General features: G+C 26.8%; 1 protein-coding gene across 2 annotated transcripts in view; it reads right to left on the bottom strand.

Moving 5' to 3' along the window:
- Positions 1-237: 237 nt before the first annotated feature.
- LOC111635010 overlaps positions 238-13,125 on the bottom strand; it is a 57,370-nt gene continuing 44,482 nt past the window's right edge. For both annotated transcript variants that reach the window (XR_002758322.1, XM_023379851.1), the window contains one exon: positions 238-342. Coding sequence is in view for 1 of the 2 variants with exons in the window: in XM_023379851.1 (XP_023235619.1) it covers positions 279-342 (64 nt within the window). In the remaining variant the exon portion in view is untranslated. The remainder of the gene's footprint in view (positions 343-13,125) is intronic.

The raw sequence follows: 13,125 nt of genomic DNA, 5'->3' as shown, positions 1-13,125 counted from the left end.
TTCATCAGATATATAAAATTAGGCCTTGATAAAAGTATAACCTTTCGATGCTTTCATCTACTTGATAAGTCTATATGAAAGAGCGAAATGAATAGTTTGTAGCTTTAATGAAGGCATAACTGTCGAAGCATGAATGAAGACATAACTAAAACATAATCAGAGAAAGAATTTACGCATTCTTCCAGCTTAAATAAAAGCATAAAAATTAATGAAATTTGAAGAAATAATAAAATACTTGCCATGCGATACCCAACCGTGTTTACATGTATCACACGTTCTCAATTGCGACTTGCCAGGCGTAAAACAATCACAGGAACAATTTGGAGTTGTACACCTGATCGCCTAAAAGAGACGAAAGAAAAAAAAAATACAATTTAATTTAATAATTTATTGTTGTAAATGGAGTTAAAAATTTGCAAAATCAACTATAATCTTTAAAGATTAATTTCTAGAAGTATCGGTTTTTAATCTATAANAGAAAAAAAAAAAAAAAAAGGTAAAGTTTTCAACAAATTGAATACAAAAATTTCTCTCTAATTCAGATAAAATTTTTCCACTTTACCTATTAATGAAAAGTAGGAAATTACCAATTAGAAGTTGAAAGTAGTTTATCAGATTAAAAAGTCATTAGCTCTTAATTTTAGGAAAATTTTCGAAGATGAAATTTATCGAAAATCAATATTTTTGTTTGTTTTTCTTTTATTTTTAAAATAAATTCTCTAATGATTCTTTGAGGGTAAAAAAAACCATTCTTACGTATTTAAATTAATTTAATTAAGCGTTTAAAAGGTGTTATTTATGTTAAATTCACGATTTTACTTTGTTATAAATATTTTTTTTTAATAGAAAAATTGCACGCTTTAGTTTGATATAATTCATAAAATATAAGTAATATTCGAATCTAATTTTAATAAAAAAATTCGTAATTTGCTGTAGTTTATGGTTAATTATATATATATATATATAAAGTTCGCTTTTAATTCGTACAAAATGCATCGACTTATAATAATTAATTACAAAGAAGCAGATGAAACGAAGCAAGTTTACAAAACAAACGGAAGAATATGCTTAAATTCGGATTTTAAGAGAATAATAACGATTTACTTTCATTAATTCCTTGGTAAGAAATAATAGAAATCGCATTTAGTGTATGTGACAATGAATAAACTTGCTGGCAAATTCGCATTTATTACACACATCTTACTTCTACTGAAAGTAAGAAAAAGTAAATTTACTATTGGATCGAATGGGGCACGTTTTATCACTGACCATAGGGTGGTATGAGAGGGTCATGAAAAACTTCTCGAAGCCCCCCTAGCGGAATAGGATAGAACTAATAATCACAAACCAGTTAGTGGTGGCCACGAGTGGTCAGTGACGACAGCAATAGTGGTACCTGGGGAGCAGTGTCGGTCAGTACTGGACATGTGGTGGACTTAATGGGCCGGGCGAGCTAGAGCACTCTGTGGGGCCATACACTACTACAGTACGACCGTCAGTGACCACTAACTCTTGGCCACCTTATTTTTGTTGCATTGTCTAGGTCAACGAGATCGTATTGTGCGTCTGCCTTAATCACATCCACTGGTAATATTATGAGAGGAAGATGACCCCTCGGTATTTCTCATCTAACTCACACTTGCATCTGAACTAGTATCACATAGAAAGATTAAGCCAAGTTAATTATTAGAAATGCTCTTATATACTAATGAAGATGTAGAGTTTTTAAATTAATTAGAAATTAACTGCAACACTTTACATTTTTATTACTGTACAGCGATACAATAGATAAATTACCGCATTATACCTTAGGCCTGTAATAACATTTCTTCATTTTTAACAAAAATATAACTAAATTAGTCTTATACGTTATTATTTCCTTGAAAATAATTTCATTTTTTCTATTTATTTACATAAGCATTAGGCCTAAACAAGCCCGAGTTTACATGGTTTTAATATTTTCTATTAGCGAATATCTACGAAGGATTGCTTCTTTTACAATTAAACTTTTTTCTAAAAATAAGCTGAAAGTAAGTATAAATTTATAGACTTATATAAAATTTAATTCCATATTTTTTCAAAGGGTGAGCGAGCGCATCTAACCGGTCAACAAGGTAGAGACTTGATACAGTTTGCGTGTACTAAAAACGTTTATTAACAACTAAAAATACTTAAGCAATAATGGCCTAACTTGCCTTACACTAAATATTACCTTTTTTAGTATATAAATATAATATTTTTATTAATAAAATCTAATCAATTTTTAGCAAAAATTAATTTTTTTTCAGTCTGAAAATTTAAGTTGTATCATAGGCGAATATTCGTGTTAACAAATTACTTCCTAAAGTTTAAATGTTACAAATTCTTTTATAGTATAACACATATTATAGAAATTTAATAAAAGATAAGAAGGATTTAATATTAAAAACTCTATAGGCCTATATAACTTTTATATAAATTTAAGAGAAAAACTTCTGATTTGAATTTAAAAAAAAAAAAACTCTTTTCGCTTTAAATCTTAAGATTTTTTAGTTCTTAAAACGTATTTAAAATGTTATTTTTACATAAATTCACAAAAATAACGTAAAAAAATTCACTATTTTAAAGTCTCAAAAACGCAAAATGCATTTATTTATATAATAATCGATATAAAAAAAAAATAATAATATAAGTAATTAATTTACTGTAAAATATCGTAAAAAGTTAAATAATAATAAAAAAAACACTTTTCTTACTCTTTATAAAAAAAAATAATAATAAAAAAAAAAACATTAATATAAAAGTTGAAAGAAAATTTCAAACACGATAAGACATTAGCATGTGCATAACAAAATATATTATAATAATTTCTCTTAAGAACAATCACGAAATGTTTGGTGATGTGAATATTAATAACGTAGCGACTTGGGGTTCGGTTCCAAGAACCCATAACTACATAGTTAACGCTGTAACTAAAGCTTTAATACATAGTTAAAGAGGGGGGAAAAGTATATATATTTTTAGAATTATAACATTCTAAAAATCCTGTATTAAATCTTTTACTTCTCATCTTTAATCATATTAAATCGTTCAGGAGCTCATATTAAACATGAGCTCCTGAACGATTATCATATTAAAAATATTTAAAATAAAAATTTAAATTATTCTTAAATTAATTTTCTATAATATTTAAATTCTTTCAAATAAATCTAACAAGACTTTGGTCTATAATAAAATAAAGTAAAGAAAAATTTTAAATTAAATCAATTCATTAATTAGTTTGATTTTTTTTTTCTTCTTTCTTCTTTCTTTTTTCAAAATTCAAACAAAAGAAAGAGAGAAAAATTTTCTAAAATTAATTATTTCCTTATTGAATAAGAATTTATAAAAGAATTCCAATTATTTCTCCAATAATTATAATTTAACAGTAATTTATCAATAAAAATTTCTTTATATTTAATATTATATTCTTTTAAAATTAATGTAGCAAATGTATGAATGTAAAAAGTCTATTAAAGAATTTTTATCTCGATAAATATAATAATAATGAACATTAAAAAAATAATAATAATTTGATAAGTTATCCATAAAAGTTACTTTCGTTTATCTTAACGAAGATTAATAAGAGCTTAACTCTTACAGAAATGATTTTTTTAATTTTTATTTTGGATTTTTAAGAAGAAAATATTTGAAAATCAATAAAATTTATAGAGTTTTCAGGTTAATTTTTTCAATAGAAAATAAAATAATATGTATAAATTTTATCTAATTAAAAATTAAATTTGTAGAAAAATTTTGAAGTAGGATAAACTTATAACTTTAACAAGAAGTTTTTAACGACTTCAGTAGGTCTAGAGTTTCGAATTAAATAAGATTGTCTTAAGAATTTATCTATTGTTTTGCTTCTTTTCAAGTGATAAGAGTCAGTAGTCCACATGAATCTGTCTCTTTATCTAAGTCTGAACATCACGCCTTAATCTTGCTAATGCTTCCAGTTCCTTATCGTGACACATTCGTGAGACAAAGAACAATATTCAGATAAAGCTAGCAAGGTTAATTACACATATAAATCTACATAAAAAAATATATTAATTTACTTTAATTTCATTAATTTTCTAGTAATGCTTTTAATGCTGTAGTAAAAGACATTTACTAATACATTTTTCTTACCAAAAAATGAATGATTTTATTATATTTTTAGTGTTATCCTGTTTAGAAGTTCTCTCGAATATTTCTGAAAATCGAAATAAATTTTGTAAAATTTAATTCTGAAATTAATTCGAAGTAATTAAAGAAAAATTTCAGCCAAGATTGCTGTAGTTCAGAGAACAATTATTTATCAATATTTGATTTAAAAAAAAAAAATTAATTTTAAATTTATGTAATAAGAGAATTGGCCTAATTTTAGATCTCATCATTTTGTTTATTTTCCAAATAGGCTATCTTATGGTTTGTATTCGTCGCCATTCGTGAGGAGATGGTAAGTTTCCCACACTCGCTACTCACCAATAATATGCAGTGAGGTGTACAATGTATAGCGAACGTCGTGCAGAGAATACAATTAGCTATATACGTCGACGTTGTGTCTCTGGATATTTGACCCTTTGGAAAAATTCTGCTAAAAATTTATTAAGCGTAGTGTTTTAATGAAATAATATTACCCCTCATTGGTCGATATTTTATTCTGTGTTTCGTCTTGGCAGCTTTTTTCCTTTCAAAAAATGGGTCCTTTCGAAAGACAAAGTAGTATTAATACAAACTATGCTGTATGGGTGTAGATAACTTCACGTCATATAAATACAATTTTATATACAGATGTATAAACACTTCTGTTTTGTGTACACACCTCTATACAATTAGAGGTAACTTTTCGTTTATTAGGTGCAACCCTACAGAATACGGGCCTTTTATTTTATAGGTATCACCTTGCATAATATATACCAAAATGAAGGGTATCCCATACAATATAGATAACTATGTTTATAATACAGGTATATCTGTAACTCTTTGTTTATAAATATAACCCTATATTGTCTAGTGCAACCTTATGCTGTTTATATGATTATACAAATATACAACTGGTGTATATGTCTGTATACAGCTTGTTAACTTCCAAATATTGTCGTGTACATCATAGAGACAAGTGTACACTCTTATCTAATAATGCGACCTATTTTTAATTTGACCTTCTTCGTATGTCAAAACAGATGTAAGTCTATTTAAGCGAACTTTACTGAATAACTTCGTACATACAACCTATTTATAAACGAAGAAATTAATTTAAAAAACAAAACTTAATTTCTCTTTTATTAAATGAAGTATTATAGACAATATAACAATGAAAAAAAAATGGAAGAAAAATAAAAATAAAATTTAGAAATAAAGAAGGAAAATTTATATCTAAATTAAACGAGTTAATTAAAAGAGATTTCTTGGAAAATAATAAAAGACAAAGTTGAAAGTAAGCTTTTCTTTATTACACTATGAGAAAGAATCGTTCTTGTAATGCAATTTTGGTTATGCACGGATAGTCTAAAATCAATTAAGCGAAGTGGCTCGCGTGTATAAACTTTAATTTGCTCAATTTGCAAATCCATGCTATAATTTGTGATATTGAATGAAACAGGCCTATGGCTATGGGCTATAAATTTGAATTAATCAAAGTTTTAACAAGTGGATTCAGTACTTTTAATCTATATTAATTTAAAGTTTAATGTATAATTAATTGAAGCGAATGTTTTTTTCTTATTAAGATACGTTATAATCGTTCTTTTTAAGAAATAAATTGTTTATCATCAAAATTGAAAGTTCAATTATATCAAACAATTCAAATTTTATTACTCTTTTCCATGATATAATTACTATTTTATATACAATTAACGATGGAATTTTTTAAATAATATAAAAAGTATATAATAAATTAATTATATAATTTATTTATACTCAAAAACAGCTTATAATTAATGAATATTTTTTATGTCTACAAAAATAAAATAGTGAGAAAAGCGCCAAAATCTCACCTAGATTTTTTTTAAAGTATTATCTGTAATTGTGAAAGATATATTTAAGAAATAGCATATAGATGTTGAATTTTTTAAGCTAATATATAAAAAAAAGTTCATCTAAATCCCTTCAGACACATTTGGGTATTCAGATCTATCTATTTTAGGTTGAAACGGACAGGATTTTACTGCTTAATTACACCACAGTTATTTTAATATTTAAAAAAAACAAGTAAAGTAATCGATATTGAACTAATTAACTGTTAATTAGCATATTTTTTTCAGGAGAATTCCAATCACGGCGAAAAACACACATGGGGATATCCAATGGTGGTTATCTCAACATTCTTGTCAACATTCGTGTTTAGCTTGTAAGGCATGAATATTGTACACCATGTAGCTAATTTATTGTTGTTGAGGGAGGCAATAAAGGGAAGTAGCTAGAAAAGCAATGAATGGGATGATAACTGTGCTATAAGTAAATGTAAGATGCAATACGGTTATACTCCTGTTTTTATAAATGTACACAGTATAAGTAAATAAACACTGTTATTAAAATTGAATTTGTAATACAAATTAAATTAATATAATTTCATATTTTGAAAACCTTGAATTATCTCAAGGATATTTTATATATAGAAAATGTACTAAAAGATTGTCTCACTTGTGGGTGAATCAAGTCATGAAATGGTGACTTATAACAGTCACGAGTGACAAATTACAGATCAGATGAGACTGTTTGCACAAGAAACAAGGTCAAACGACTCGAGAAGTGTATACACTTTAGCTATACAAAAGAGGACAGAATGTTTACTATAGCGGCCATAGTTGATTTATGAGAATTTACCACATTAACCTCGAGGACAGTATTTCTCAAGATATGTCACTTATCTGTGCACACTCTTCACTTGTTTGATCTTAGAATGAAAGAGTAGAAAAGAAATAAAATACAACGACTTTAGATATTTATATCGAGTTTAAAAGTTATTCCAAACTCACGTATCCGGTTACATAACCTCAAATTAATTTAATAACAAACGGGGTTTGATAATAACAAAAATGATTCTTTTCTCTTCTTGATTATTTATTCAATCATCATATATATATATATGAAGAAAGTGAATAGATAATATTTATGTCGTAAATGTATAGATAGGTGAAAGGGCGATTCAGCCACGCCGCAGCAGGGTTCAAGACACCACCCCTATGTTACTTGCTTAAACACCCCCCGCACACGATAGATACCGTGACTGGCTAATGACAGACCTGGTACAGTGCTTTGCTGCCGGCCAGTGGTATTGATGGTGATTCATGTTGCGGCCGTCGGCATTATTTCAACGAGTGACCATTCCACCCACCGTCTATCTAACTAACTACCATAGCTTGTGAAGAACAAAGAATTCTTGTCCAACTAACACCGTGGTAGGTTATTGCAATTGACAAATGTTAATAGCAATCGGAAATGAGGAATTTGATTAATAACATCACCATTCAAATAAGTTTGTTATGCAATTCCAATGATCCAAAAGAATCCTCAACGAATTTTAATTAGAAATATTGTCTATACGCAAAGAATTTTTTTAAAAAAAAAAAACTTCTTATTTTACTTTTATTTAATGATAATTAAGTTAATTTTGTAATTTTATAAGTGAAAATAATAAAAGATTTATAGGTCTAAGTAAGTAAATTTCGTAATTTTAAATGTTTTAAACGACGTAGAAATGTTTAGATAAAGTTTATAAAATAAACATTTAAGTTCATTTTATCCTCTCAGCGGGCTTTTTATGTGACGAAAAGAAAACTTTTTAAGATAAGGAACGTTTTTATCGCTTTAAAAATACAGTTTTTCGTGAAAATTTGAATTTTTTTTTTTTTATACGATAAGAAATATTATTGATACTGTAAAAATAAAAATGCAATTTTCGTGAAAAATCACAAAAAACAAAACTTAACTGTAACGTGAGAGATGAATGGTATACACGATCTAAAATGCTCCATGCTATATTGTATACTATTGCATTTAACTCTATACATATAAAACTTAAAGTTCATTATATTTGTGCGATCTTGTACATTATAATACGTACTTACTTTACACTTTATTAAATTACACAAAGAAACATGTAAATCATTCGATTATAAATTTAACTAAGCATCGTTTACTTTAAAAGAAGCACGTTTTATAACCTTATACTTCTATCATAAAAAGAAAATTTGCAAGTAAAATAATGATTCTTATAATTATTTTATTGTAATTATTCAATTATTTTATTGTTTTAAATTAATAAAAATAAACTTTTATTTTAGAAATTTAACTTTAAAAATGATCCGAATGCGTAAGAACATAATTGAATTTGAATAGGCCTATTAAATATATATATATATATAGGCTATACATAGAGGAGAGTGTCATTTGTAAAAGCTACATTTTTTCCCTATAAAATATATTAATTAAGTAATGTAAGAGACAATACATAGCACATAGTTTATGTTTATCTAATTTATAATTTAACATTTGTTAATACCGAAATATAACGAATGACTAATCTGGAATAAACTATATAATCGGAATAGGCGCTTAGAAGGGACTTGCTAGTAACCTGTCGGAGATCTTTTGACACATTTGATGGATCAGCTCTAGCTCTCGACCTTCCGGAAAGGAAATAAAGACTCTACCCTTCTCACTTATATTGTGGAATATGGGTGGAGATGGAGTCGACAACATACAACAGTGACAAAACTACAAATTTATAACTAACTATAGGTTAACATCATAGAAATAATAATAAAAAAACACACTTAATTTATAGGTTTTTGTTCAGTATGAAAGGAAAATAATGCATCATTTAAGAGTGAAATAAGTCTACTAAAATGAAGATGTTTTTTATTTTTCTATTCAAGAATAATAATAAAAAATTTATAAATTTTTTTATTATTTTTTTTCTGTTACTATAAGCTGATAATGTTTATTTCTAATTAATATATAAATTAGTAAAGTATAAAGTATAACAGTAAAATACAGTAGCCTATATAACATTGGCGTTGTAAATGTTAGAATTTAATTTATATTACATCCATTAATATGAATTAATATTCTTAAAATGTATTTTAAATATCTTTCTTTAATGATAAAACTTTATAATTTAATATTAAATGATAACTTTTAATGCGTGAAAATTTAAATAAATAAATAAATAAATTTTTTAAAAGTCTATAAAGTAACAAAATTGATAATTATGTTTCGAAAAGAATTACAGTATAATAATTTTAACATTAAATATACTAAAGAAATTGCCATTTTTTATATATTTTAATTAATTAATTAATTAATTAAATAGTAAAGAGATTACTTAATAAATAGGAATATAATTTCTTTTGTTATTTGTTAAAATAGGCTTTAAGTATTTTATTAACATGCAAATTTATTTATTTATCATAAGAGAAATTAAGTTACTTTTTTATGTTGTTACAGTATTATGAAATTTTATATTCTTTTTATAATAATAAAAAATAAACGAATGCAAATTGTAAGTTACTCGTAACAATTCTTTAAAATTACCATTTTTTTAATCAAGAAAATTGGCCTAAAAACTAATTTTTATGATATAAACACTTTATAATCTCCATAATTAATTAAAGCGATGAAACACAATAATTTTGTAAGTATTTTTATCTAATTTCCGTTTCATAATTTTTTTTAAATGAAATTTTAAGGTAATTATTTATTTATTTTATTTACTTAAAAAAAAAATAGTGTTTAGTCATAGTCTAACAACATAAGGTAGAATTTATATGTAAATTTTTCATTGAATTATTTATAAATTCACAAAGAAATAACTCTTGTAAATAGGCCTATATGATACATTATTTCTTCATAGAAAATAAGCATACTGACATTTACATGATGTAAACACAATGTATGCCAAAATTTCGAGGTTGTTTATGTTGTATTTTCAATATAAGCTCAACAAACATAATGTAAATGTATGCAACGCCTTTAACTCTACATTAATATATAAATCATAACGCATTATACCTTTATTTGCAGCATACATAGCATCATTTATCTGCATTTTAAACATACAAATTAATTGTCATCATACATAAAACGTTATTTTATATCAATACACTGGTTATTAATATATAAAACACATAATATTATCTAAAAAACTTTCAAGTAGGCCTATATTAAGGGTAAGAATAATTGCACATAAGCTACTTAAACACAAGAATAAATTTAATTAATTTTTTTAAATTAAATAAAAAAATATATATATTTTTTAAATATTTTTTCTATTTATTTAAGAAAATAATTAAATGACCTAAAGATATTTAAGTCAATTAATCTAAAGATATATTTAGTGACAGAAATTTATTGTTTACTCTCGGTGCTATACTCGAGCAGATGCATTTTTAGAAAAGGGCGAACTTACAGATACCTCATTTAGAAAATATCTACCTTTCCAACAGGGTCGGAAATTAAAAGTTCGCGAAAATTACAGGTCCGGGGCTAGCGGTCAGACCGCCATAAATCATGTCGGACTGGGTACAAAGAGGAACCAGGTATCCGACAAGTCATTAGTGTCGTGCTTCGTGTCCGTACAACGTCGGTGACAGAATATTGCCTGCAGGCTACTCAGGTAAATTGTGTTTTTCTAGAGACTTGCCGAAATCTTCGGAGTGGGCGGAGTGAAAGCATACAACCTGACTTCCCCCAAGAGAATATTGGTCTTTTAAAAAATACGAGAAAAATATTGGAACGTTGAAAAAATAAACACCTTTAGAGATCCGCAATACATCATACGGCATACTTTCTATAAAAATAAATAAATAAATAAATGTTTTTCGACTATGAATACCAATTAATACACCAATTTTTGTGTAGCAAAATATATTCTTTTAAAATTAAAAAAAAAAAAAAACAATTAATAAGTTATATAAATCACAATTTATATCACGATCTAGGACAAACATCTGGTCTAATATATTGTGATGGGTGCCTCTAACTGCATCCCGTTCATATTTTGTAACGAGGATTTAACATGTAATATTATTGTATAAATTAATACGATATAAACGAAATATATCACGCTAAATTATTTTCGGATGTGTAATTTAGGAACATAAATTGAATAAAGATTGTTGATACTGGCTATTTATTTTCTACATTAACTAATTTCGATGATATTCCGAGATAATTTAAATAATCTGCTTTAAAAAATAAAGGAAGAAAAGTTGAAATTATGGACTATAAAAACACTATGAGAAACATAAAAAGTAAATTAGAAAGTATTAATTAATATGCTTTTCATATCTTATTTTTCTATGCTTCTTTTTTTTTCTAATGAAAAGCACTGATTAAAATTAGTTTATATGCTTCCATAGTCACTTCATACACCGTTCTCGTATGCATTTACATTAATTTGTATGCTTTACATTACGTTACATTTGTATATTATTCATTACAATCACATTAGGGTATGTAAGATTTACGTTATACTTATAGAAAATATATATTATACTTTCAATCGTACGAATAAAGCTATATTTTTTTTAAAAAAAAATCACGATATTCTGACGACAATACAAAAAAAAACATCCCCTAAATATTTTTGTTACCTATATTTAAAAAAAGCAACAATAAAAATTAAGAACTAGCGTAGTTATAATATTATAAATTGCATTTTCTACATCTCAGTTTTGATATATTTTTTTTAATATTATTATTTAAGGGGGAAGTCTTCTTTCCAAATGGTTTCGAAAACAATAGGTCATTTAGTACCATCCAGGTGGCGTGACCGCCCTGCTTGCTCTTAAAGGAAAATGATAGGGGACTCGATTGTATTGACGCCAATATGTAGCATAGAAAAATCGCACTACAAATGGCTTCGCTATATATATTCGTCCCGGGTATAAAAATAAATGGGTAGAAGATTACCTTAATTCAATAGGAAGCGCACTAATTTAAATGATTTATAAGGGTTCCTTCTCCCCATAGTTCCTTATTCCTTATAGGATTGTAGATATGTAAGAGGATAATATATATGTGTATGTTTTTTTCCCCTTCCTTTAAATCTAAAGTCAGCAATCTGTACGGCAATTTGACCTGTCGACTAAGTTGGTATCGCCAGTCACGGACCCAACCCGCCGATGAAAGGGTCGTGGAGAGTGACACTGGGTGCCGCGACGCCAGGGACAAGCTGGTCTGGTATAATATAACTCCCGTCAGACGTTTGGAACCCAACACCAGTTTGGTTCGGTACCCCGATGGTGCACCGAGTGACAGATGTACTGAGTTTTAATTACATTGGACTAAGAGAGTACAAAACAGCTGACCCCCGTTTCAGCACGTGCTCGCGTTCCACCCCCTTGTCATCTGACCTTGGATCGACTCCATTCTAACTCTTGACCCCATCTGATGTATATACGGTCGTAAGTATGTCAACGTAGCGAGTGTCAGAGTTCGCGCCCTATTCCAAAGAAACTAATAAGTGTTGGTTTAAGGACATTGATACGTGAGTCGATTAAATTGCACGCTCTGTAAGTTTAGACACTCTACTCTCATTTTAAAAAAAAGTATTTCCTATTTAAACCTTAAAATATTCACTTAAATTCAATAAGGAAATTTACTCTTTAGTAGATAGGGATTAAGGCTATAATTTCTATAAAATTAAATTTAGATACCTGTTTTTTTTATCTTAATTTTTCTAGTGGTTGCGATGAAATAAGAAAAAATATACACACAAATCAAGTATTTAGGTTGATTTATCATTATCGTAATATAAAGATATCCTCATTATTTGATAATTGAAAAAATCCACATGTCTATAGACAACTTATTTTCTTTCTTTTTTTTTTCTATCTTATTCCAGAGGAGACTCGAGAAGTGAATAATAAAATTAACATCAAGGAGTATCTTTATACATAATTAACTTGTCAGCATTTTAAATTTAAACTGATTATTCTCATTCTAACGTGTACAGGTGCAGATAGAGACAACTGTTATTTACTTATTATTATTTTTTTCCTTTTTAATTATTATTTTTTTAATTTTAAATATATATTTAATAAGCGGCTTTATATGATTTAAATTAATATTTACACGAAAGAAGACTTTATTTATGAAGTGGATGAGGTTTTTTTT

The sequence above is a fragment of the Centruroides sculpturatus genome, unplaced genomic scaffold (assembly GCF_000671375.1).
Source record: "Centruroides sculpturatus isolate CEXI.00-Female unplaced genomic scaffold, Cexi_2.0 scaffold929, whole genome shotgun sequence".
NCBI lineage: Eukaryota > Metazoa > Arthropoda > Arachnida > Scorpiones > Buthidae > Centruroides > Centruroides sculpturatus.
This window is presented reverse-complemented; position numbering and strand designations above follow the sequence as displayed.